The sequence below is a fragment of the Cnephaeus nilssonii genome (genome assembly GCF_951640355.1).
Source record: "Cnephaeus nilssonii genome assembly, chromosome: 13".
Taxonomy (NCBI): domain Eukaryota; kingdom Metazoa; phylum Chordata; class Mammalia; order Chiroptera; family Vespertilionidae; genus Cnephaeus; species Cnephaeus nilssonii.
Genome location: NC_137084.1, coordinates 32,982,659 through 33,009,665, shown reverse-complemented (window position 1 = coordinate 33,009,665; position 27,007 = coordinate 32,982,659). Strand labels below are relative to the sequence as shown.

The following is a 27,007-nucleotide window of genomic DNA, read 5'->3' as shown; positions in this document are numbered from 1 at the left end:
ACATAGAGGATTAGAGGATCTTATCCTATCTAATAATAGAGTAACATGTAAATTACCATCACTCCGCTACGCCCATGATTGGGCGGCGGGAGGCTGGGGGGCGGGACTCAGGGTGGCCTATCCGGCCATTGAGAGGCACGGATCTGCTGCCACTGAGGGGGGCTACCCTGCTGTTGAGAGGCGCAGGGGGCGGGAGTACCAGATCCGGGGCCACTGAGGGGGCCTGCCGCGGACACCCAGCTGCGCCTCTCAATGGCAGGGTAGCCAGGTGTCCGTGGCAGCCCCCCATCAGCTGCCATTGAGAGGCGCAGGGGGTGGGAGTCCTGCCCCCTGCGCCTCTCAACAGCAGGGTATCCCCCCTCAGCGGCTGCGGACCATCAAAAGTGGGGAAGCTGGGTGCTGTCTGCTCCGGCACCAGGCCTTTCAGAAGCCTCCGCCGAGCCAGAGGCTTCTGAAAGGCCTGGTGCATCAGTGGACAGGCACCCAGCTCCACACGAAAAGCGAAAGTGTGTAGGGGACCCTACACGTGCATGATTCAATCATGCACTGGGCCTCCAGTATGATCATAATTTAACATTTTTTATCATTCTTCATGTTCTGATAAAATAGTAGTTCCATGAACAGTTTCTTCACTTTTATGTTCTTTTTTTTTCTTCCTTGCAATGCCCTCCTTTATCATCTTTAAATTCTACTCATCCTTTAAGATGGACTTTTAAAAATATGTATTTTTTATTGTCTTTTCAGAGAGAGAGGAAGGGAGAGGGAGAGCGAGAGAAACATCGATGCCTCCCATACATACCCCAATGGGTGACCAAACCCACAATCTGGGCATGTGCCCTGATTGGGAATCGAAACAGTGACCTTTTGGTGCATGGGATGACATTCAACCAACTAAGTCACATGGGCCAGGGTTAAGATGGACTCTTAAGTCCTACCTACTTCATGTCACCTTTCCAGATCCCCATTGCAATCTAGCTATCTCTTGTTATATTCCATTTTGCATCATAGTTATTTGTGTGTGTCTTTTTCCCTGCTGGCCTTTGACAACTGATCCATCCCCAAACACATACACATATGCTACAGACACACGTGCAACATTTACCCATGCATTCAACATGCATTCCTTAAGGGTACCTAGAACAGAGCTTAAATAAATATTTGCCAAATTGAATCAAAGGAAATCTATTTTCTCAAGCTGAAGTTCTGACTTAATTCTTTGAAAAATTCATTCTATACTCCTGATATACTGCAAGAAGCAGCTCACGATTTAGGGACTGGCAGTATACAGGAAAATTGGAAATAGAATTTTGATAAATGTAAATGTCTGCAAGGAATTTTTCTCGAGTGTTATATCCCAGTAATCAAATCGAAGTGGACTCTTTAATTCTTACTATGAATTTTGGCCAGAGAAACTGCTTGTGATATAGTTCTGAAAGAGTCAAGAGCTTGAGAATGAAGTTGATGAAGGAGGAGGAATTTTGATTGTTGGAGAAACTTGGAGCCTACAGTTTATTTTGAAATTATTTTTAGTAAAGATTTAGTCAGGTTCATTCCTATGAAGGTTTGGAAATGTCTGGTCTATTTTATAGCACAATAAAACTTCATGGTTTCCTGGTTGGCTGGTATTTGTTTAGAGAGAGTGGGTTGCTGGTCCAGACAACATTTGAGAGGTTATAATGAGAGGAAATCTGATATAAACCTTTTCACCTGTAAAAAGGAGGGATCGCAAAGGAAGGAATAAAATCAGCCATACCGCCAGGTTTACTGTGTAAAAAACACACACATAGTTTTCATTGGTTTAAAGTCTTGTCCATATTAGAGTGGATGTTAGTCATCCTTTTAAGCATGATTACACAGCCCCAAAAGACAGTATTAAAACCTTGAATTTATATAAGGGTTCTTGTTATTTTTCACAGTTTGCACTTACCTTTAATATAGTTACCAAAGCACCAAACCAGGCTAGAGAGTTGTCACTGGGAACCGTCCAAGCATAATTCTAGTGAAGACTGATGGTAGGCTAACTGCTGCACTGCAATGAATCCTAGTTACTTAGCAGGAAAAGGACATTAAAAACACTTGCTTTTGTCTGAAAGCTGACCAGATAGTTAAAAAATTTCTCTAAATATACAAATCTACACCTTGCTTTTTCATTAGAGCTACTGGCTTGTTTACTATTTCCAGGGCTGATAAAAATATCACAATATTAAATAAAGAATGTTGAACAAGACCATTTAAAAGATCTTATCATCCAAGTTTTTTCATAATGATTTTTCACTGACTTCAAAGGGAATACAAGGGGGAAAAAAGGAAACAGAATAAGATTGCACTACCTTTTTATTTTTGATTGCACTAGTTATTGAAGCTGGATGACAACTGCTTAGTTAAAAAATCTCTCAGAGCTATGTCAGATATTTGTTTATTATACAAAATATAATAGCATTTTTTTCTAAATAACCTCACTGTCTTCTTATCCCTTTATTTATTGGACACTAGCATGAGTACAAAATAAGTGCTAGTTTATAATTCCTATTTATAAAAATGTAAATAGGTCTTCCGTTAAGGGGAGTCAGTTTTATTTCTTTATACAGGAGAGAATGTGTGTGTGTGATCTTTATATTGTATCAGTAAGCTATTTATGTCCTTTAGCTAAAACGAACAAAGAAAACGATGTGACTAAAGGACCAGCTTTTTCCTGACTAGATTTTCTAGAATGAAACCTTTCTTAATGTCAACATAAATATTAATTCATTCCTCAGTCCACTGCAATCTGGCTTCTGCTTCCACCACAGCAACTGTTCCACATGAGGTTGACAATGACGTGGACACTTTCCTGTTCTCCTCTTTTTAGGCTGCTGCATTGTGTTTTTTTGTCCCCCTTCTTGAAACTTCCTTACTTTGGTACGTAACACCATTCTTGCCTGATTCTCTTTCTAACGTAGCCACTTCCTTTACAGTCATCCTTTTGAGAATCCTTTGTTCCTTGTACCTTATATGTTAGTATTCCTCGACGTACAGACATTGATCTTCTTCTCTTCTCACACTATGTGCTCTCCTGGGGGAATATCTCATTTTCCTCCCAGGGTTCCACCCCAGGCCTCCAAACTATGTCTGTAGTCCAGACTGCTCTCTTGGACTTCAGACTTGTATATCCAACCACCCAGAAACATCTCAACTTGGATTCAACCTGTTCATAATGAAACCCATGGTCTTTACTCTGTGACTTCTCTAGTACTTCTTATCCTGGTTAATGACTACAAGATATTCTAGTCTCTAAGCTAGACCTAGGGAACTCTCTTTGCATCCCCCTTTCCCCTCTATGGAATTGATCAGAAAGTTCTGTAGTTGCTATCTATTAATTAAATTCTTCCTTTCCAGACTTACTGCCCTTGTCTTACAGAAGTTTAGCTTCATCTGGCCTGTAATTAAGATTTCTTAAATGGTTTTCCTGGCTTTGGTTTCACATTCTTCCAAGCCATTCTTCATGCAGTATCAGCATTGAGATTTAAAATGCACATTAAAATTAAGCATGCCAGAAAAAAATTGACTATACCTGTTCCCTGATTAAAAATCTTTTTTTTTAAATATATTTTATTGATTTTTTACAGAGAGGAAGAGAGAGGGATAGACAGTTAGAAACATCAATGAGAGAGAATCATCGATCAGCTGCCTCTTGCACACCCCCTACTGGGGATGTGCCCGCAACCAAGGTACATGCCCTTGACCAGAATCGAACCTGGGACCCTTGAGTCCGCAGGCCGACGCTCTATCCACTGAGCCAAACCGGTTTCGGCTGATTAAAAATCTTTAACAGTTCCGCCGAAACCGGTTTGGCTCGGTGGATGGAGCGTCGGCCTGCGGACTGGGGGGTCCCGGGTTCGATTCCGGTCAGGGGCATGTGCCTTGGTTGTGGGCACATCCCCATTGGGGGGTGTGCAGGAGGCAGCTGATCGATGTTTCTCTCTCATCGATGTTTCTGGCTCTCTGTCCCTCTCCCTTCCTCTCTGTGGAAAATCAATAAAATATATTTTTTAAAAAATCTTTAACAGTTCCTTATCACTTACAGGATAAATTCCAGGCTCCCCAGGACAGCTTACAGGGCTCCCCATGATTTCTTATCCACCCATGCATCCAGCCTTATTTCTCTATTCCCTTTTTCCCTCTATCCCAAGCCAGTTCCTGAAATGTCCACGCTATTTTATGTCTCTGTGTCTTTGCAAATACTGTTCCCTGTCTGGAATGCTCTACCTTCTTGTCTACTTGGAAACCCCTATTTATTTTTTAATACCCAGGCTAGCATCCTTCATCTGTGAACTTCTCTTTGTCTCACCAGTGTACTTGGGTCAGAGCTATATTTGAGCATTTCATACTGTGCTACACTTGTTTACATATTTTCCCCCACCAAACTGAGGGCAGGGACTATATCTTATTCATATTTGTACTTTTAGTATCTAGGGCAATGGTTGGCACATGCTGAATGAATGAATAAATTTTTTAAGCATAGATGTTTTCTTGTCTTCACTATGTTTAATTCCATTATGGACAGAATTGGTTGTTAAGGTTTGATTTTTTTTCTGTTACTCCAAGTGACCACATATAGGCCCTAAATCAACATCTTTTCAGCAAAATGAGACATAAGATACGTAGGCCCACAAAATTATGATACTAACATGCAGCCATTACTTTAAAAATTAATGTGTTAATTTTTTTGCATTTACAGTATGCATTAAAATCTTTGCAGCACTTGCCTTGTGCTGAGAGCTGCTAATTTACCTGTTTTATTTGATTGCATAGATAAGAAGACAAAAGCTTAGTTGAACAAAATGCCATTGAAAGCAAGCCTTGAAACCAAATTGAACAAATGATGTAACCTGGGGAATCTTCTTGGCAAAACTCAGAAGTGATAGGATCCTGGAAAGTCCTGAAAGGTTGGGGAAGGATAAGAAAGAGGATAGGGTATAAGAAGAATGAGTCAAATTTACATTTACTGAGTATCTAGTCATTGTTAAGTCATATTAGTTTAATTTAATCCACAATAATGACCCTATGAGGTGGACATGGTTATCCCCATTTTGTAGATGAGGTAGGTAACATGAGACATTAAGTAATCTCCAAGGTCACACAGCTACAAAGGGTAACCAGATCTGACTGATGCTAAAATTTCCTTCCTTCCCAGCGTGCTGCTCTGCCTTTCAAAGTTCCCAGAGCTGCCAAGCTGCTGTGTGCAGCTCAGTAACCCACACAAAGACACATTATTTGCTCCTATTTGCAATGATCATAGGCAGATGGCTCACTTAGTAATTAACAATCCTATACCCTAGTATAATAAAAGGCTAATATGCAAATTGTCCCCTCGACCCAGGAGTTCGACCAGGGGGCGGGGCCAGCTTGCCAACTGCCCATGGCTACTCCGGTCCCCCGCCCCCCCACCCAATTGGGGCAGGGCAGCTGGACCCCACCCGTGCACCAGGCCTCTAGTATAACTATAATTTTATGTCCAATCTCAATGCTTATTTTTAAATTTTACTAATGAATACTCTCACACTTCATTGATGATGTCAGATAATGGGTGAATATTTTTGAGCTTGTCTTGTAAAACAATGTGAATACATTTGAACTCCGTTTAGTGGAGAAAGCATACTTCTAAATTTTTCTTTGGTGTTCTCTGCTTCTGGCTCTATTTGGAATCCAGAAATGACTGCTGTCTGGGGTAAAAGGCAGTTTGCTCTTGCTGCCTTCTGTATATTGGTTGGCCTGGCAGTTTGTCGTTCTCCTGGGCAAGAATCCAGCTTGTGGTAGTGAGGTGGTTTTGTGGCAGAACTCCACAATTAACCGCAAGTTCAGTGTCAACGGTAGGCTGCCACCGTCATGGCTGTGATCCTTCAGATCTGCTAGGGCAGCCAGAGCTGAAGAAACTACTGCTTGTCTATGGAGGGAACAGGAAAACTTGGAAAGAGTTTGCATTGCTGTTTATTGTTCAAGGTTCAGGTTTAATACGAAAAATCCAGGATTTTTCAGATCAGTAGTTAAAGATTTAATACTTTTACCTGTTTGTGTGTTTTTTTAAAATATGGAGGATTTGTGGTACAGATACAACTGTTGTCTGACAGCTAGAAATATAAAAAGGAAAATTCTTAAAGTAGTAGAATATACTCTTTCATAGCAAGAGAAATCCAGGTGCCATCACTTGAGTTTAAAAAAGTTCATTCACACATCTCTTAAACATTTATTTTATGTATAATGTTTTCTGTCAATCTAAGAGAAAGTGTTCTTTTACTGATTTTGTGCAAATGGATATTAAGAAAAATATTTTTCAATAACAATCTGGAAATTTTTGTACTAAGTTATATATTAAGAGTTTCTATTAAAATTCATTGATTAAATAACAAAATGAAATGACATACAACTAAAAATTCTGAATTATTAAACAATTTTTTATAAATACAAACAAGAAAATTTTTAGCATTAACTGAATATTGTGCTAATGGAGACTGAGCTAAGATTGAATAAGGCAGAATTCTTGTGTTTGAAGTGCATATTGATGAGGTAGCCATGCAAATAAAGAAATCTGTTAACAACATACACCTTTATCTAACTAATAGTAACAATAAACTCCAGTTCTATATTAATTAAGACCACACCATGACTCTGGCCTTCTCATACCTCATACTTTTGTTCTTGGCCCTTCATACTTTATGAGCCAGCCACAGGACACTTGGAATTATCCAAATGCACCATAATTGCATTCCTCTAGATTTTTACACTTGCTTGCTTCCTTTGCCCAGATTATCTTTTCTCCCTACTTTATTTAGGTAAGTTCGACTTATCTTTTAATATCAAGCCCAGAAATCTTTCTCAAGCGCACTACTGGGTACCTGATATTCCCCCTCTGGTCTGAGTTAGGGGTCCCTCCTCTGAGCTCCCAGAGTATACTGAGTTTACTTGCTTCTACATCATAGTTCCTATCACACTGGGCGCTAGTAGTCTTTTTACTTTTCTAGCTTTCATTATGAACCCTGAAGGGAAGGAACCATACCTTCCATCATTGTATCCTTGTCAGCCAGCACAGTGCCAGGCACTTAATAAACACTGAAATAATGAACACATTCACTAAGAGAGAGAGATTAAATGTTGGTGGAGGGGAGTGAAGTAAAAATGAGGGAATTAAACACAGAGATGAAAGAGAGAAGGCGGGAAGAGGAGAAAGAGACAGGAAGACAGCCATCCAGACAGACACAGGGGAGAGAACTGGAATTGGTAGAGAAGGAGAAACAAATTGTGAAAACAAGCTGAGAGAACCACACAGTGGGAAGATGGGAAAAGAATAATTCTCTTCTTTAGTAGGTCTGAAAGCACTGTTCCCCACAGTTTTTTCAAATATCCCCTGTGCTCTTTGGTAGCCTATGTGCATTCCCACATAAAGCTGCAGCTTGAGGAAGTTAGTTCTAAAGAACTTCATAGTTTTTTAATGTTCTAAGCGGCATCTCACACAGTGCTCTGCACATAGGGAGCACTCAATAAATATTGTTGAGATGAACTCAACAGTGAGTCAAAGTGAGGTTCAGATTCTGAGATGAGTGCTAGCCGGAAGGGAAATAGGTTTTGTTTGCGCATGTAGGCACCAAGTTACCACTGCACACTGGAACCAGAAGGATTCTTTCCATAGAGAAAAAACAGTCTGTTGTTGTTTTTTAAATTTTTTAACATTAATCCTCACTCAAGGATAGAGGATATATTTTCCATTGCTTCTTAGAGAGTGGAATCGAGGGAGGGAGGAAGGGAGAGAGAGAGAAACATCTATGTGAGAGAGACACACTGATTGGTTACCTCCCGAAGGAGCCCCTATGGGGTGGGGATTGACCTGCAACCCAGGTATGTGCCCTTGACCAGAAATCAAACTCTGAGACCCTTTGGGGTGGGTGAGTGGGGGCTAGGGAGGGAGGGAGGGAGAAAAAAAGAGAGCGAGCGAGAGAGAGAGAGAGAGAGAGAGAGAGAGGTGGTAACCATTTAGCAACACCGGCCAGGGCTGTTTTTATTTTTAAATGTGAGATTGAAAATGTTAACTCTTTCCTTCTTTTAAAACCTTTTTAGGTTTTCATTTATCTTAGGGAAAGCTCTAGTTTTAGGAATTTGAAATCTCAGTGATACTGGTGAATTTACTGGCCATTCCTTAAACTTTGATATTTAGAATTTGTCGGACTGCTTTAAATCATTATCCCTAAGAAATCAAGGCTGCTTTATTACTGAATTCTGAAAAAACTGCTTTAGAAAGAGCACTCAGTTCTCAGCATTTTCCCAAATCCAATTCAAATCCACTTTTTATGCTCAATTTTTAGAAATTTAAATTCTTTTTATTTTTTTCTCCCTCCCTCCCCCCCTTTCTTCTTGCCCAAGGGTTCCAAAGAGGGGCTTCAGGTCAGAGGAGAAGGTGTCAGAGGCCTGGGCCCAGACACTTCCACTCCAATAAGAGCAGTCTGCTTTTATTTGCATATTTCTTTTGAAAAACGTCTGAAAACCATGGTTGAGAGGTGACTATGCAGGATGGAAACAGTAAGAAAAAGCTCTTAACAACTGGTAACCATTGTTCCCCGCTTTTCAACGTCTCTGAGCAAATCTTTAGAGGCTGCTCCATAAACCTTCCTGAGGAGTCAGTTGTCTGATCTAGGGACAGTGATCCCTCATCCAACCCCGAGTACCACCCATTCCCACGTGTACTCCATGATAACTATAATTGAGTTACCACAGGTGCAGCTGCTCGGATCCATTCAAAAGTATTTAATTTTGGAAGGGAATTCCTGGGAATACTGCTCTAAAAATGGATTTTCTTTACGTATGGATTTTAGAGTTAGAAAATATCTCTACCTTCTGAAAAATATTAAAACCACAAGTAAGAGGATGGGGTTTTTTACATGGCAGGTGTGTGTGTGTGTGGGGGGGGGGAATCTGAGACCTAATAGGAGGCCCATTTGTTATTTCGGCTTCCTGTGGATGAATATTCAAGAAGAGAACAAGAGAATTCACAAAGAGGGTAACTTCCAATTCAGCAACGATGAGCAACACAGGTCTCAGGTCTCAGATGAAGAAGTGAGTGTTTTAACAGTTGGGTTGAGCCCAGTAACAGGACATCTCAACTGGTGCTTATAAGGTTAGACATGTGGGCAGGCGGTGGCATCTAGAATGTCTGTCGGTGAGGTCCTTAGCCTAGACTAGTGTTTAGGGGCAGAGCGTTTGGCCCTAAGACCGGAAAGACCTAGGTTTTAGTTCTTCCAAAACTAATGAGGGGCATTGTCAGCTTATTGGTGTGGGCACCTAAAACGGAGAACAAAACAAAATTTTCATGCTACCAACTCAGGCACATGGGAAAACTGGGTCTTTAGAGCTGGAGGGCAAGGATCCCGTTATTAGAGTACAGGAATACACAGGGGGTTGCACTGCACCAGAATGCTTCGGGAGCTGGGTGGTAAGCACTAGGATTTCCTGTCTTGGATCATCCAACTGGGAGAATGATTCTAGTGGAGAGATCCTGGGTCAAAATGTGAGGGCAGGCAAAGTCAGGTAAAAGGCTGGGGCAGAGAGTGCTGAGAAAAATCAAAGGTATCCTGTGATTTTAGGTCTTTTTTTCACAACAGACAATGGTCATATATTCTCAAACCTAAAGACAAGAGCTAAGTAATTCTATTGGTTGTTTAAATCTGGCAAAAGAATCATTAACTAATCTGAACTCTAAGAAATGCAGCCTACTAATAATCTTTGACAAAGATTGTAAACAGAGAAGGGAGTTGCTATAAACATAGCTAGCTCATTCTTTTTGTGCATATTTTTAGTTAAGTAAACCAATGCTCTTCGGTCACGTCCTAACATTTTATTTTAGAATCCTCTCAGGTGCTGGAGTTAGTGTTCAGCGAGATGCACTGCAGCTAGAGGTTATTAAAACGATTGGGCTTTTATCAAGACCTGGGAAGAGAGGGAAGACGGTGGAAAGAAGGCTAAGGGAGAACTGGGGAGTATGAAGAGGGCTTTACATTTTATTTTCCAGATAACAGTCCTTTGATGTAAATCCTTTTATTTTTATTTGTCAACACTGAGAGTTTGCTTTAGTTCAGTGGTACAAATAATTCAAAGATTGCTCTTGGCAATCTGAAACATGAATTTGAAGGATGCCTATACACAGTGCTTGGCAAAAGTAGGTTTATAGCTGTGAGTATGCAAGAGAGTTTATTCTTGTATTATTAATGAATGTACTATTCATTATTATTAACCTACTTTTGCCCACCTCTATATTTTGGACATACAGAAACCATATTTTTTTTTAATATTCAGTATTATTTTATATTAGTTTTAGATGTATAGCACAGTGGTTAGATAATTATGTAATTTACAAAATGACTCCCCCCCCAATAATTCAAGTACCCACAATATTATTGGCTCTATTCCCTATGCTGTACTTTGATTCCTGTGACTATTTTGTAACTACCAATTTGTACTTCTTAATGCCTTCACTTTTTTCACCCAGCCCCCCAATTCCCATCCACACTGGCAACCATCAGTTTATTTTCTGCATCTATGAGTCTGTTTCTGTTTTTTTTGTTCACTTATTTTGTTTTTTAGATTTGACTTCATTCTTTTTTTATAGCCGAGTTGTATATGTATGTATCACAACTGTTTTATCCACTCATCTATTGATGGGCACTTAGTTTGCTTTCATATCTTGCCTCTTGTAAATAATGCTGCAGTGAACATAGAGATTATATCAAACTAAAAAGTTTTGCACGGCAAAGGAAACCATTAATAAAATGAAAAGACAACCTACTGAATGGAAGAAGATATCTGCCAATAATACATCCTATAAGGAGTTACTATACAAAATTTATAAAGAATTCAGACAACGCAAAACCAAAAAACCAAACAATCTAATTTAAAAATGGGCAGAGGACCTGAATAGATACTTCTCCAAAGAGGACATACAGATGGCCAACAGACATAAGAAAAGATGCGCAATGTCACTAATCGTCAGAGAAATGCCAATTAAAACCACAATGAGATACCATCTCACACTTGTCAGAGTGGCTATCATCCATAAATCAACAAACAGCAAGTGTTGGTGAGGATGTGGAGAAAAGGGAACTCAGTTGGTGGGAATGCAGACTGGTGCAGCCACTATGGAAAACAATATGGAGTTTCCTCAAAAACTTAAAAATGGAACAGCCTTACGACCCAGCAATTCCACTTCTGGGCATATATCCAAAGAAACCCAAAATACTAACTGGAAAGGATATATGCACCCCTGTGTTCAAAAACCATAGCTTTTTAAGACTGGAATGGACTTTAAAGGTCATTACATTAAATTGTCTCATTTTACAGCTGAGAAGAATGAGGCCTATAAAAGTTATGTGACTTGCTTCATGTCAAGGCATAAATGGCTGGCTGGGCCAGGACTAGAACCTAAGAAATGGATTTCTAGTCCACTGCTACTTCCGTTACAAACCATGCCTATCTTACCTCAGATGACAATCCAAAGTTTGAAAAAAACAACCACTTTAATCTTGATTTATGCTAATTCTCAAATCAATTGACTATTTCCTATGGGAATTTAGTGAGCAAATTCAGTAATGCTAGTGCAACTTTTGTCATGCCCTTCTGTATAGGCTCAAATATATCCATTAAGTTTCCTACTTTAATTTTTGACTGGTAGTGATGAGTTCTGTGCATATCATTTAAAAAAAATATTTGCTGAGTTCTGTTAAAATGAGATTAAAAATTTTTTAAAAATTGTCATGGTGGAAAAAAGACCCCCTTAGATTTTTATCTTTTAGGACAAGCATTTGATAGTCAATTTGAAAACTCAAAAAAAAAATTTTTTTTTCCTTTATCCAAGAGACAGGAAAGAAACAGGAATTCTGGTCTTTATCCATCTTGGTAAAATTCTTATGCTAATTTCTCAGTGATTTCTGCTCTGTATGTGAACTATGACCATACACGAAAATGGTCTGTTTTAGGTCATGGCCGCGGGCAAAGATTAATTGGTGAAAAATGGGCCTTTTTCGTGGGATTTACCACACAGTACCGTTTCTCCTCTCACTGGGAAAATGTGGAATTAGTTCTTTGAGAACTGTAGCCCGGTCAGGAGGTTGAAGGGAGCTTCGGTGGAGGGAAACAGTCCCCTAGGACCGTTATGATTGGTTAGATTCCAGAGCAGCCCCTTTAGTTCAGCAAAGCTCTGCCCTCTTTCAAATAAATATTTTCTCCATGTGACCAGTGTCACTAGTAATTCACAGATCGCATCTCATGTGGCTTCTTTCTTGGCACCGGTCCAAACTGGGCAATGGTCTTGGAGAGGCCTCCCAATCCTCCCCTGCCCCGCCTCTCTAGAACACGCTGCGGCAGTGAAAAAGCCTTCCCTGTGGAAATAAACTTTGCGACAGCATAACTCTTCTATGCTTCCCGAAATGTGGGATACAGATGTGAACGAGTGGGTAAGGGTGGCCAGGGTGCGAAGGGGAGGCTGGGATGTTAGTTCCTTGCCTGCGAAGGTGGCTCTTGAGGAAGACAAGCTTGGCCACATTTACTTGGATGCTCCCAGAGAGCACCCCACGTGCTCCTCCCCAACAGCCACGGCACGGACCCTGGGCCTCTGCTGTGGGGCCCACACTGCTGTTGAGCACAGACCTAGCCACAGGGGTTAGGGTGTCCTCGCCCTGCCCGGCCCCGGCCGTAGCGGTGGCTGCTGGTCCTTACCAGGTCGCAGCCCTGCTGGGACAGCTCAAGGGCCCCTCCTGAACCGGGATGAGGTTAGGGGCCCGACCGCAGCCACTCCCTTCAACTCGATTTCCACAAACTCCCTCCTTTCCCCAAGACCCCAGTGCAGACCAGAGGGAGTTGGGCTCGAGGTCTAGGACTTACCCCCGAAGGGAACCTGCGTGCCCGTGGTCCCAGGAGGGTGGGCTTGCCCCCTTCCACCCGAAGAGCACCCCACCCATTCCCCCCAGCCCTGCCCCTCCCCTGTCCCAGCACGTCAGTCGGCGGGGTCCCCGGCCCGCGGCGGGCGCCCGGCTGGCCAGCGGCGGCAGAGGGCAGGGAGCGGGCGCGCGCGCGGGCGGCGGGCGGCGGGCGGGCGGGGCGCGCGCCGGGCCGGGGCCGCCGCGGGGGAGGAGCGCCCGCCCCGCTCGCCCGCCCGCCCGCCCGCCGCTCGCGCGCCCAACGGACCAGGCTGAGGCCGTGAGTTAACTGTTGCAGCCACGGGAGTTGGGAGGAGACTTCGAGTCTCCAGTCCCGAGAGGTGCCTGAGGGAAAGGAGGGGCCCTTCCGCCCCTCTCCCCGGCCAGTATGTTACGGACCCCGCCGCTCCTCCGCCCAAGCGGCGGAGACCCCGGGCCGCGGTGGCGGGCGCAGCCCTGACGCGCTCCTGAGCCGGGGGCAGAAGGGAAGCCCCGAGCGCGGAGGCAGGGAGTGAGGGAGCGCCTGCGGCCGCTGCGGTCCTCGCCGGGCGTGCGGAGCCCGCAGCCACCCCCGGTCCCGACCATGAGGAGGGACGAGCGAGACGCCAAAGCCATGCGGTACCCGCCGCCAACGCCGCCGCCGCCGCCGGACGGGGCCGGCTCGCCCCCCGAGAGTCTGAGGAACGGCTACGTGAAAAGCAGCGTGAGCCCCTTGCGGCAGGACCCTCCGCGCGGCTTCCTCTTCCACCTCTGCCGCTTCTGCAACGTGGAGCTGCTGCTGCCGCCGCCGCCGGCCTCCCCCCAGCAGCCGCGGCGCGGCTCCCCCTGCTCCCGGGCGCGCCTCGCACTGGGCGCCCTGGCCGCCTTTGTCCTCGCCCTGCTGCTCGGTTCGGGGCCCGAGAGCTGGGCTGCCGGGGCCGCGCGCCTGCGGACCCTGCTGAGCGTCGGTTCGCTCAGCCTCAGCCCCCTCTTCAGCATCGCCTGTGCCTTCTTCTTCCTCACCTGCTTCCTGACCCGAGCCAGGCGGGGCCCCGGCCCGGACCGGAGCGGCGGCGGCGGCGGAGGCTCCTGGTGGCTGCTGGCACTACCCGCCTGCTGTTACCTGGGGGACCTCTTGGTGTGGCCGTGGTGGTCTTGGCCTTGGGACGGAGACGCCGCGACCCCGTACACGCCCCCGGCGGCGGCGGGCAGGTTGTTCTTGGTGCTGAGCTGCGTGGGCTTGCTGACGCTCGCGCACCGGGTCGGGCTCCAGCACAGCATCCTGGTGCTGCTCTTCTCCAGCCTGGTCTGGTGGGTCTCCTTCTCCGGCCTCGGGCCGCTGCCGTCAGCCCTCCGGCCCCTGCTGTCCTGCCTGGTCGGGGCCGCTGGCTGCCTGCTAGCCCTGGGGTTGGATCACTTCTTTCACATCAGGGAAGCTTTCCATCACCCTCGGTTATCCAGTCCCGCGGAGGAAAAAGTGCCTGTGATCCGACCCCGCCGGAGGTCCAGCTGCGTGTCGTTCGGAGAAACGTCGGCCGCTTACCCAGGCAGCTGCAAAATGTTCAGGAGACCTTCGTTGCCTTGCATTTCCAGAGAACAGGTACGTTAGCCGAGAGCCGGGTTTGCTAAGGAAGTGAGCGCGGTTCTGTCGCTTCAGTTCCTGAGTTGAATTTTCGTGTTTGAAAGCATGTTCACTTCCAGGGTGGGGGGGGGGGGGGGGGGGGGAAAGTTTTATTCTGGAAAGGATTCCTAAAATACAGGAGGTTTTTTAGAAATACAGACGTACCTTTTTGTGAAGTAGACTAATCATATTGCACCTTTAAAGTGCTTTGTTTATGCAATAGATGAGTTATTAGAGGGGTGAATTATTTGCGGTTTAATAGATTGACTACTCCCACTTTGGCATGCCCTGTTGTACGTCATTTTGGTGCCGTTTGTCTGTTGCTGTTATAATGGTGATACCTCCCCAAAGGTAACATTAATAGACATTACTTTTAAGCAAGTGTGATTTTATTACTTTTGATATTCGAGAGAAAGAATTTGAGATCTTATGAACATTGGTGAACTTTGGAACTGAGACTTGTTAGTTTAGATGAAAAGACTGCTGGAAATAATTTTTAAGAGATCACCCCCCCCAACCCAAATTCCAGCGGTATAGGCTAATATAATATTTTACAGACTAACTCATGGTGGTGTGTATTTGTTGCATAATGAGGAGAATGTTGTAACAATTTAACCTTTAAACTTATGTCTGGAAAGATGCCAAAAGCATGTCCAGTAGGTTTACATGTTTTTGTTTTTTAAAAGGAATTGAAACCATCATCATGGAAGGAGCCTCTATATACCCTTGGGAAATCTTACCTGTCCTACATCACCAAGAAACTCAACAAGTATAGCTCCTCACTGATAGTAAATGCTTTACATATATTTTCTGAAATATTTGTAAGTGCAAAATGCTTTACATATATTTTCTTAAATCCTCACAAGAACCCTGTATGCTGGTGACATTACTTCAATGTAGAGATGAGCCATATGAGTTTTTGAGAGATTACCTAACTTCACACATCTAGTAAGTGGCAGTGCTGGGATTTGAACCTAGATTTCTCAGTTTTAATTGTCGTGTTCTAAGCAACTAAAAGGGTGAGTGTAGAGCTCTTATGTAGGAGAGTAGGAATTTATAGCATTGGTTTTCAGACTTTTTGATTGGTGATATTGTTTTACACTGGGACCCAGTATAACTTTTTTATGACATGTTCAACACTAACTCTGTAGTGTTCCAATGAGACCACACTTTGCTTCTTGAAACGTTTTTTTGTTTGTTTGTTTGTTTGTTTGTTTTTGAGGCTGCTTTTGTGGTCTGTAATTATTTGGCCAAATACTAGTACTTGAAAAAAATTTGTTCAAAAATTTTATGCCTTTTGTTTTCTTATTTTACTGCCAGTGATAATAGACAGTGCTTAGAAAAATCTGTATTAGAAGAAAAGTTGTTGTGGTATTAACTGTAGAGCAAAGTAATATCAGCTGTTTTCTTAGAATGGCATGCCATTTAACAGTTGACTGTATGTGAATAGACATCGGAAAAGTGTTTTAGCATAGTCTAGTCACATTTGTAGATAAGTTTCCTAAATTTGACAGCATTATAGTTTAACGAACTTTATTGTAATCTAAGTCAGACCAGTGGTCGGCAAACTCATTAGTCAACAGAGCCAAATATCAACAGGACAACGATCGAAATTTCTTTTGAGAGCCAAATTTTTTAAATTTAAACTATATAGGTAGGTACATTGTTATTAACTTAATTAGGGTACTCCTAAGCTGGCCTTTGCTAAAAACTGAAGGGGCCAAAGAGCCACATGTGGCTCGCGAGCCGCAGTTTGCCGACCACTGGTGTAGTCAATTGTGGATGTGCTGTAAATGGAAAATTCTTGGTTTTCTTAATCCTAGTCTGGTGCTTTTTCCATCACAGCAACCTTTTTCAACCTGTAATTGAGAGCAGTGTTATTATTCTAGGTAGCTTCATTTATTATTTGTATTAGAAGCAGACACAATTTGTGCTTTTAAAAAGGTCATATATTATACTTATTTGCATAGCCCATGGACACGGACATGGGGGTATTGGGAGGAGGGGGAAAAGCGGGGGGAAATGGGAGATATTAACAACAAAAATACATTTTAAAAAGTTTATTAATCCATTTAAAAAAAGGTCATACCTTAACGCAGAAAACTCTTATTCACATTCCACTATGAAAAGGAACAGTTTTGGGGTCTTAAATATATGCTAATAGTTTAAGGGTTCCTACATTGTTACTTAATGTTCAGTGTCAGAAAATAATACTATTTTGGCATTACTAAAAATTACTACATATTTTTAATTTAACAGAGATTGTAATAAGAATTTTTATTTATGCTTATTCCTGAAGCTTAACAGTGAGTCTCTGGTTTTGTTTGCATGTATATTATGTTAAAGAAATGAAGAGGAAACCAGTACTTTTATGGAAGTAAAAGATGGATACTTTCTATTTTCCAAGTGCTAAATTTTGTATATGACAAGTGTAAAGTCTCTTCATTGTTTCAGAAAGTGAAGGTGATATTGAGTAGAATTTGATATAGGGAGAAATGCTCTGGATTCCTAGGCGGGGGATTGAGAGTAAGGTCTTGACTCTACTGTGTAATCTTTGAAAGTCAGTGAATCTCTGAACCTCAATATCCTGTCAAATCAGGGATTCCAAAAGATGAATTCCGTAATAACTTTCCAGTTCGTGATTCACTTCTTCTAGTTGGTTTATACTTTTTGTAAGGTATGAATAAAAGTATAGCTAAAACATCACAATTAGTACTTCTTGAAGTTTTACTTAACTGTTGAATGTTGATATGACTAACCTGTATTTTCCAAGGTGTAATGATGAGCAGATATTCTGTGTTTTTTAAATAGAGAACTTTAAAAATTATATGCAATTCATTTTTGGATTGAGATAGCAAAATTATTATACTTTTATTTCCTGAAGAATTTTATAAACATCTTTGAAAAACAAAACTCATGTCAATCTAAATATTTTAAAATTGAGAGTAGATTTAGAATAATTTTTAATTTTTGGGATGTTATGTTAGGTACCGTGTTGAAAAATAATGGCTTATGTTTGCAAAACATTTGATTTTCATAATTAGATTTATAGTAGTTGATATAAATGCTATATGTATGTCACTTATTAACCAAGGTATTTTTGTTGTTATTGCCAAACATTTAGAGATTTAAAGTTTAAATCTAGTTACTGTTAACTGTGTTTTACCTTGGTGGATTAATGGAAAGTCATACTTAAGTTGTAGTATATTTGCCAGGAGTCAGCTAAAATGAATAGGAAGTTTTTTAAAAAATTAGTTGTCTACATAGACACTTTGGCCAGAATTTAACAAATTACATTTCTAAGCCATTTTATTTGTATGTATATTCTATAATGAAAGTTTCAGCCAGATCATTTTGTTTGTGATAGACTAGGTAAATACGAGGTTTTGAAAGTCATAAGTTCATGTGTGAGATATTTTTCTATACCTAAAATGCTAAGTGCTTTCTAAATGGTTAGGTAAATATTTTAAAATTCTGTGGCCTTAAAGCCCATAAATATTATGTAAAGTGTTAATTTTATTTGAAAAAGGTGCACACATGTAGTATGAATGTGTTTAAAAATGATTTTAAAGTTTAGTGATTATTTAGTCTCTTAAGGAATTTGCAAGGCATATCTCACTATGAATTTAAGAATACTGTAGTATTTGTGACATTTATTTTGTGGTTTCAGTGAGTAGTGTTTCATTCCACTTTCATGTTAATATTTTGTGGTAAAATATCAGCCTATATCATAATTTTATGCTCTATTTTGTAAATATTGTATGTACTCTGCCATGGGAACTATTGTTTAAAAACACAGATTTGATCAAATTCCTTGCTCTGTTTTAAAAACCTCTTATGGTTTTTCATTGTCCACAGGATAAAGTGGACAATGACCTTGAACCTTGCTTGCAAAATCCTTTATAACATGCTCTTAGCTTTTTTGTTTGTTTTGTATTTTAAAAAGTCATCTAGGACTTAGGGATACTCCCTCCCCCCATCTATCCTTGGCTATAACTATTTGTGAACTGCTTATTGTTATTGACCTGTAGATATTTTCTTTTCTTTTGCTATTACTATTCACACTGTTTGAAATCTCCTTTAAGGAACAAATTAGATTAAGAAGTCTTTAGACAGTACAGTGATATTCAAATTACTGTATAAACGGAGAACAAACCTTCAGTATGGCAGAGTTGGCTATTTAAAAAAATAAAAGTTGACAGATGATGTGATGTGTGATAGATTTTCATTACATCTCATGAAATAATAACATCTCCATAATTTATGTTTTCCCGTACTGAGTGGAAAGTAAATAGGGCCAACCATAAGTAGAATGGTAAAGTTTATTTTCATTGTCCTCAGACTTTTGCGGGCCTTTCTCTGATTCTCTTTTTCTTTACCCTTGCAGTTACCAAGTCAGCCTGTTTCTCTAGCATATTCTCCTGCCTTCCTATCCCCCAACCAAAACAGGAAGAATCTATACTTGCTGAAAACGTTTATTTCAACCTAAATGTGTTTATATAGATATAGAAGAGATAGATTCAGAGTTTATCTAATTGAAATCTGCTCATTTTATAGACAGGAAAGAAATTAAACTCCAGAGAGGTAAAAACATTGTTTCTAAGTTGTGGCGTGAGATATTTGGGATACAGGGACTAAAACCAAGCTAGGTCCTGCCATAAAGAGCATAAATAGCTGCAGTCATGGTTTTCCAAGGCTGTAACTAATTTTGTCAATTATCTGATAAATGACTCCCTGGTTAAAGGAGTTAGTGGGTAAAGATGGGAAAGAGAGAGGTAGGAGAGACTCTTGAAAATCACAAAGTTCATAAAGACCTTGAAGATAAACTTGGTCCCTGATGTAGTTATTTCAGTGTGACTTGTCAGGATGCAGCTGGTGTCAAGCTCAAGTGCCTTCAGAGGTCAGCCACAATAACATATTTATGTCATATGCTGAAGAAGGAGGGAAGGATAAGAAGAATGGAAGTCAACTGACTATTGCCTACTTTGCCTAAGAACATTCAATTTAAACAAAACAAATGCAACAATTGTGTTAGCCAAACAAAACTTTAGGAGACCTGGGTTCTGTCTGTGGGTAGTTCCTGACAGTTTATAATATTGGGTTGGTGTTCACCTTGTTATTTAAAAGCTGACTCATATTTATTTACGTGATTACTAGAAGGCTCTTAGATCTTTGGGCAGAGGAGTATATAGTATTTTCTACTGTCTTTTTCTTTCGTGATTGAGAACTTTTCTTCCTGTATTGATTTACCCTAGCAGGTCTCTCATCTTTGTAGATTTTCCCTCCTCCATCAGCTAGAGTACATTGTTTGGCTATTTCTTCCTTACATTTCTTTCATACAACATGTATTCAGCATATTTTATATTGATTTAGTTAGCATTTAAATTTTACATGTAAAAGACTATATAATTTTAATATGTGTTAAGGAAAAAAAATACTAAAGGAAAAAAGTCAGGTACTCACCACTTATATCCTTTGGAAGTTCTCTGTGTAACCTTTTTTGCATCCCTTTCTACCCCATCTATCCTGATTTCCTGTGCTTGTTTTTATAATTATAACCCCCTACAAATGTATTCCTAAATAATCTAAATAATGTTTTATTAATATTGCCTGTTTTTGAACTTCCATAGAATCATGGTATATGAATTTCTTTTGTAACATTTTTTCCTTGACGTTTTCTGAGATTTATTGTTGATGTGGATAATTGCAGTTCATTTTTCAATGCTGTATAATATTTCATCGTATGGCCATAGTAAAATTTATTTATCTATTCCACTGTTCATGGACCTATGGGTAGTTTGCTATTATGTAAAATCATGCTATAAAACTTATTGTAAATGTTTCCTGGTGGATGTGTGCATCCAAAAGTAGAATTGCTGAGTTGCAAGGTATTTTCATATTTAACTTCACTATGTGTGGTAGTCAGAGTAACAGCACTCCAAAGATGTCCATGTTCTAATTCTAGGAAATTGTGAATGTTATTTAACTTGGCAAAGGGGACTTTGCATATGAGATTTTTAAGGACCTTGAGATGGGAAGCTTATCCAGGATTATCTAAGAGGGAGGCAAAAGAGGTCAGAGATGGAGTTGTGACAATGGAAGTAGGATTGGAGTAATTCAATGTGAAAAAGATTCAATCTACTTTTGGCTTTGACAATGGAAGAAGAAGGCCAGGAACCAAGGAAAGCAGGCAGCCTTTAGATGCTGGAAAAAGCAGGGAAATGGATTTACTAGTATTTCAAGGTATCCTTTGATTTCTTCCTTGATGTCATTGTTAGCCCATTCATTATTTAGTAACATGTTACATTAGCCTCCATGTCTTGGTGTATTTTTCAGACTTTTTTTCTTGTGATTGATTTCTTTTTTCATACCATTATGGTCAGAGAAGGTGCTTCATATGATTTCATTCTTCTTAAATTTATTGTGACTTGTTTTGTGTCCTAACATGGTCTATCTAGAAAATGTTCCATACGCACTTGGGAAGAATACATATTCTGTTGCTTTGGGGTGAAATGCTCTGAAGATATTAGTTAAATCCTACTAGGATGTGTAAAGTATGTTCTTCTAAGGAAAAGCATAGTGAAACATGACCATTGCATGTAGATAAATGTTATACAATATATACTAAAAACTTTTTAATAAAATAGATAAAATCTTAAAATATATGCAATATGTTTAATTTTGATGTATGTTAATATAAAGATAAGATAAAACAAAACAAAATACAATTTAAGTACATTTATTTAGATGCTTTCATCTAATATTCACGTGTGGAAAAGTAGCCGGCTGCCCGAGTGAGTTCTGGCTTGAAATAGTCAGCAAGGTGTTAATTATTATGTGTCTTGGTGAGGGCCTCTTTGGGTTCATCTTGTTTAGGACTTTCTGTGCTTCCTGGACTTATGTGTCTTTTTTCTTTACGAGGTTAGGGAAGTTTTTGGTCATTATTTCTTCAAATCAGTTTTCGATGATCCATTGCTCTCTCTCTTCTCCTTCTGGTACCCTATGATGAGAATGTTGTTATGCTTCATGTTGTACCAAAGTCCCTTAAACTATCCTCGTTCTTTTTAATTCTTTTTTTTTTTTCTACTCTGATTGGGTGTTTTTTTCTACCTTGTCTTCCAAATTGCTGCTTTGATCCTCTGTTTCAGTCAACCTACTTTTTATTCCTTTCAGTGTATTCTTGATGTCAGAAATGGTATTCATCATTTCTGACTGGTTCTTTTTCATGGTTTCTATGTCCTTTTTCATGCTGTTGCACTTCTCACTAAGTTCTGTGACCATCCTTATAACCATTAATTTGAACTCTGTATCTGAAAGATTGCTTGCCTCCATTTCATTTATCTCTCTCTCTCTCTTTTTTTTTTTTTTAGAATTCTCCTGTTCTTTTATTTGGGGCCTGTTTCTTTGTCTCCCTATTTTGGTTGCCCCTTTGTATTTGTTTCTATGTATTAGATAGATCTGCTATGACTTCCAGTCTTTGTGTGATGGCCTTACGTAGTAGGTGTCTTGTGGGACCCAGTGGTTCAGGGTCCTTGATCACCTGAGCTGGGTCTGAGAATGTCTCTTGTATGGGTTATGTGGAGCCTTCTGGTGTAATTCAGTCTTGATTACTATAGGCCCATTCGTGATCAACCCTCAGGCTGGCTGACTGTGAAGCTCAGCCCCGACCACGGTGTGTGAGCTGCTGTGCCAGTGCTGACCACATGAAGCGGAATTCACCTCAGTAGGGTTTGGTGCCTGGTGAGATCTCCTTTTGGTTATGCAGTTTGTGAAGCTTATTGGATCCTGCTCTAACCTTGTCTGAAGGTGGCCACTGGGTGTGTTTGTTCTGGGCCTCGGGAGGAACTTTGATACTGTCTGTGTCTGGCCATCAACAACCTGTTAGGAGCTACAGGCAATCCAAGGTTTGTGCCTGCCTCTGGTTTGCTTGGATTCACACAGGAAGGACCAAATTGCATAACAAAGCTGGTTTTTACCAGCACTGGGCCTGGGGGGCAGGTCAGCAAATGTCCCAAGGCACCCTGATGAGATTTGCCTCCACCTGCCTCTACCTGCCGGCTGTCTGTTAGATTCAGTCATTGAAAGAGCCTCTGGTGGAGTTGGATCACTTGTGAGGGGGAGGTTCTCTTCAGGTTTCAGGGAAGATGGTGGGTGTGGTCCCTGCCCTAGCACCGCACGACTTTGTCTGTCCTGGATTTGCCTTGACCTAGGCAGGGCAGAGCCACTAGGAGTTGGGCGAGTGGGTCCTTTGGAGTCAGAGCCCAGAGGATGGATCTGAAAGGTGTTTCTAGCAGCTCTCCCATGAGGGGGAAGTGCCAGGCAGGTTGATGGGAAAGTCGGGGAGATGGCCCCAACCTCAAAGCCACATAACTCAGTCACTGATACCACCTGAGTCTGCCCAGACCTCTACCCCCTGTCCAAGGCAGCTGACTCCTCAGCAGGGCCTAAGCTCCACAGAGTGAGGTGAGAAGGAGTCTAGAGGGTGGGGCAATTGGTTTACCCCAGGTTTATGCCACACAGAGCGACATGCTCCACCCAAGAAAGATGGTTTAGTGCAGTTTTGAAGAATGACTCAGCACAGGGATCCTGGCAGCTGTTCCCCCAGCTCCATTCCCAGAGCCACAAACTCCAGACTCTTCTCAGGTGACTCTAGTCTGCTCGCCCTCCCTCTACTGGAGCCCAGGGTGAGTTGGTATGAACGAAATTTTGTGTGTTGGCCCTCTAAGAGGGTACCTGTGTCTCCATTAGACTCTCTCTCTCCCTGGTGGACAGAAACCCCACTGCTTTTCTCAGCTGGATGTTGTATGGGCTCCTCTACCTGGCTCTGGTGCTCTGGGCTGGGGAGCCCGGCTTGGGGTTTAGGCCCCATGCTCCTCAGGGGGAATCCTGAATATCCCTCTGGAACATCAGGTGTCACTTTTGGGAGCCAGTCCTCTTCAAATCTCCACCCTTCCTACCACTGTCAATGTGGCTCCTTCTGTAAATCCTTGGTTATGTCTTCTCTTCGGCTAGTCTTCAGTTAGTTATTCAGGATGATTGTTCTTTAATTTAGTTATAATTCCAGTTTGGTCCTGGGAGAAAATGAGTGTAGCTTCCACTTTGTCACCATATTGAAATCCCATCTCATTTTTTATCTACATGGATAACCAGTTGTGTCAACACAATTTATTGAAAAGTTTATTATACATTTATCAGCAGTGTTCCCTCTGTCAGATTTCAGATTTCAATATATGTATGAGTCTGCATATGGGCTCTCATGTTTCATTGGTTAGTTTATGTACCCTCTTTAATGCTACATTGTCTTAATTATAATAGCTTTATAATAAGACTTAATATATAGTAAATCCCCTCATCTTGTTATTGTTCTTCAAGAGTGTGTTGGTTATTTTTGGACCTTTGCTTTTCAATATAAATTGTAGAATAAGCTTAACAAGCTCCACAAAAAATCTTGTTGGGATTTTGATTGGCATTGCATTAAATCTTTTGAACAATCCTATATAATAAAAGCCTAATATGCTAAGTGCCCAGTTGTCTGTTCAACCAATCAAAGCATAATATGCTAATGATATGTTAAGGCCGCTCAACCACTTGCTATGATGTGCACTGACCACCAGGGGGCAGACAGTCTACCGGTCAACCAGTCGCTATGATGTGCACTGACCACAGGGGGGCAGACACTCCGACTGGTAGGTTAGCTTGCTGCTGGGGTCTGGCTGATCGGGACTGAGCGAGATGGACTGGAAATGCCCTGGAGCCCTCTCGTGGTCCCTCCCCCGTTGTCCAACCTCCCGCGTCCCTCCCCGGCCCCCTTCATGCACTGGTGGGGTCCCTCGGCCCAGCCTGCACCCTCTCACAATCTGGGACCCTCGGGGGATGTTGGAGAGCCGGTTTTAGCCCGACCCTGCAGGCCAGGCCGAGGGACCCCACTGATGCATGAATTCGTGCACCAGGCCTCTGGTTTAGATATAAATTTGCTTTTGATTGAAATTTTTAAGTTGTATTTTTCTAGAAAATTAATGTAACTTTTCAAATTTATTTCCTTAGTGCATAATTTCATTTTATTATGTTTAGTCTGTTCCGCACCTGTATTTATCTTCTTTTTCATTCCTAATATCATTTATATTTGTTTTTTTCTTTGTTTTTTAATCAACCCTGCTAAAAGTTTATTTTTAATCTTTTCAAAAACAAACAAACAATTCTTCATATTGATACTTGTTTTCTATTTTATTTATATCAGCTCTTACCTTTATTATTATTTTTCTTTCTTTGAATTCATTTTCTTGTTCTTTTTCTAACTTTGTAATTGGGATGTTAAATTATTTTGAGCTTTCTTCATAGTATGCATTTAAAATTATACATTTATTTCTAAATATTGTTTTAGTTGAATCTTATAAATTTTTATGTGTAATATTACTTTCCAGTCTTAAGCATTTTCTAATTTTTGTTTTGATTTCTCTTTTGACTAATGAGTTGTCTAGACATTTATTTAAAATTTATAATTATATGCAGGTTTTCTAGTTATTTTATTGTTGTTGATTTCTGATTTAATTGCATTATGGGCAGGAAATATATAGGGCCTGACATATTAGGTAGAATGTTTGTTAACTGTCTGGTAGGTAAAGGTTGTCCTTGTCAGAGGTTCTGTGTCCTCACTGACTTATTTATCTTTTTGACCCATCAGTAACTGGAGAGATTAACAAAAATCTCACTTTGCTGGTGGATTTGTCAATTTCCCCCCATAGTTTGCAGTTTGCTTCTCTTGTTTAAGTGTAAGTATATAGAGAATAGAACTTCAAATTCGATGGGATTACTTATCAAAGGAACAACAAAAAGGATACATGAAATATAGCATATTTCAAATATCTAAAGAGTCACTGTAAGAAAACAGTAAAAATTAGTTGGATCAGAGTTAACATGTATTTACAAATTGCCTTTTCTATATGCCAGGCCCTGGAGATACTAAGACAACATTGAAAGGACAACATCACACTAATGAAGAGAGAAAATGTAAATAAGTAATTATAATTCAGTGTGGTAGGTGACACAGTATATATAAGGTACAATGGGAGCATTATGGAATGAGCAACTGAGCCTTTCCAGGATGAGAGCCAGAAAGCCTTCCAAAAGTTAACAATTGACCTTTAACCTTTAATGACAGTTTCTTACTGTTATATAAAAAAAAAGAATTTAAAAAATTCACTACTATGACCTTAAAAAGAAATTTTCAAAGTTATTCTGGAATAATCTTCACATTACCTTAAATATGTATGTAGGTAAATACTTCTTATCAACTAGCAGACTGAAAAAGTCATGATAAACAAACAGAGCCAAATCAAGCAAACTGTTCACACTTTGGTCACTAATTTATGATAATAAAAATGTAATATGCTAATTAGACCGGACAGCCAAATGACCTTCCAGATGTCCTTCTGGATGAAGTTGCGGGGGGCAGAGGCAGGGGCGATCAGGCAGGCAGGCGAGCAGTTCTATTAGCCCCAAATCACTTAGCTAGTACACAGAAAAATCCCATAATGTGCTAAGTGCCATTTCCAATATATAACAAGCCTATAACAACACTCCCAATTGAAACAACTTAACTATAGGTCTAAACATTTTAGAACATCCTTTGAAAGGAATCATTGAGTAAGAAAAATCTCTGATACCCCAAAAGAAATGAAAGTAGTATAGGGGAGGGAAATTTTTCCCTTCTTCCCTTCTAGATTCTTTGGCTGGCCTAATAATTAAATTGACATAAGACAAATTAACAGGAGAGAAAAAAATTTAATTTGTATATATATGGTATCCCCATAAAAACGTGAGGCTGAAAGAAGTGTTCAAAATCAGGAGTCTTTTATACATATGAGACAAAGAAACAATAAAGAATAATTGATAAGACAAAGGGGTTTGGGCTTGGGTTAATAAATTGGTGAAGAAATAACAAGGTTTGTTTATACAGCCTTCTTGGCTCTGAGTTCCCTAGCTCTGGTGATAAGGATGCCCTTTGCCCTCCAGGTACTAGGAAAGGAACCTTTTACATAGGAGTTTATCTTCTGCTTTCCGCAGGGGACAGAAGAGGGACAGAGTGTCCTTGCATTGTCTGTTTCTCAAATACCTTTAATTCAAAATAACCAGTATGCCATATTTTGGGGTGGCATATTCTGCTCTCCTTTAGTAGGAATCCTAAGAGGTGAGCAAGTAGAATAAAACCAGCTTTCACTTGAGGAGTTTCTGACCATTCTTAGAGACTTTAAACATTTGCTTCTGTTAGGTGTGGCTACACTCAAGAGACAAAATCCTAGGGTCTGTCCGAAATCAGAATCTAATAGGAAATCTCGGTATAAAGCTGAGGCCACAAAGTGCTATTCTGCCAATGTAAGGGTAAATGAGAAGTGAATATGGCCATGGAGATGGGATGCCTATCTTGACCTTGGCACAAGGGAGTTGGGGAGGGATAAAATAAATTTCCTCTGGGAAT

The 27,007-nt window shown here is 40.8% G+C and overlaps 1 protein-coding gene across 1 annotated transcript in view; it reads left to right on the top strand.

Moving 5' to 3' along the window:
* The first annotated feature begins 13,171 nt into the window (after positions 1 to 13,171).
* PDE3B (phosphodiesterase 3B) overlaps positions 13,172 to 27,007 on the top strand; it is a 158,351-nt gene continuing 144,515 nt past the window's right edge. The window contains 1 exon segment of the mRNA XM_079787417.1: positions 13,172 to 14,511. Coding sequence (XP_079643543.1) covers positions 13,516 to 14,511 — 996 coding nt within the window. The 5' untranslated portion in view covers positions 13,172 to 13,515.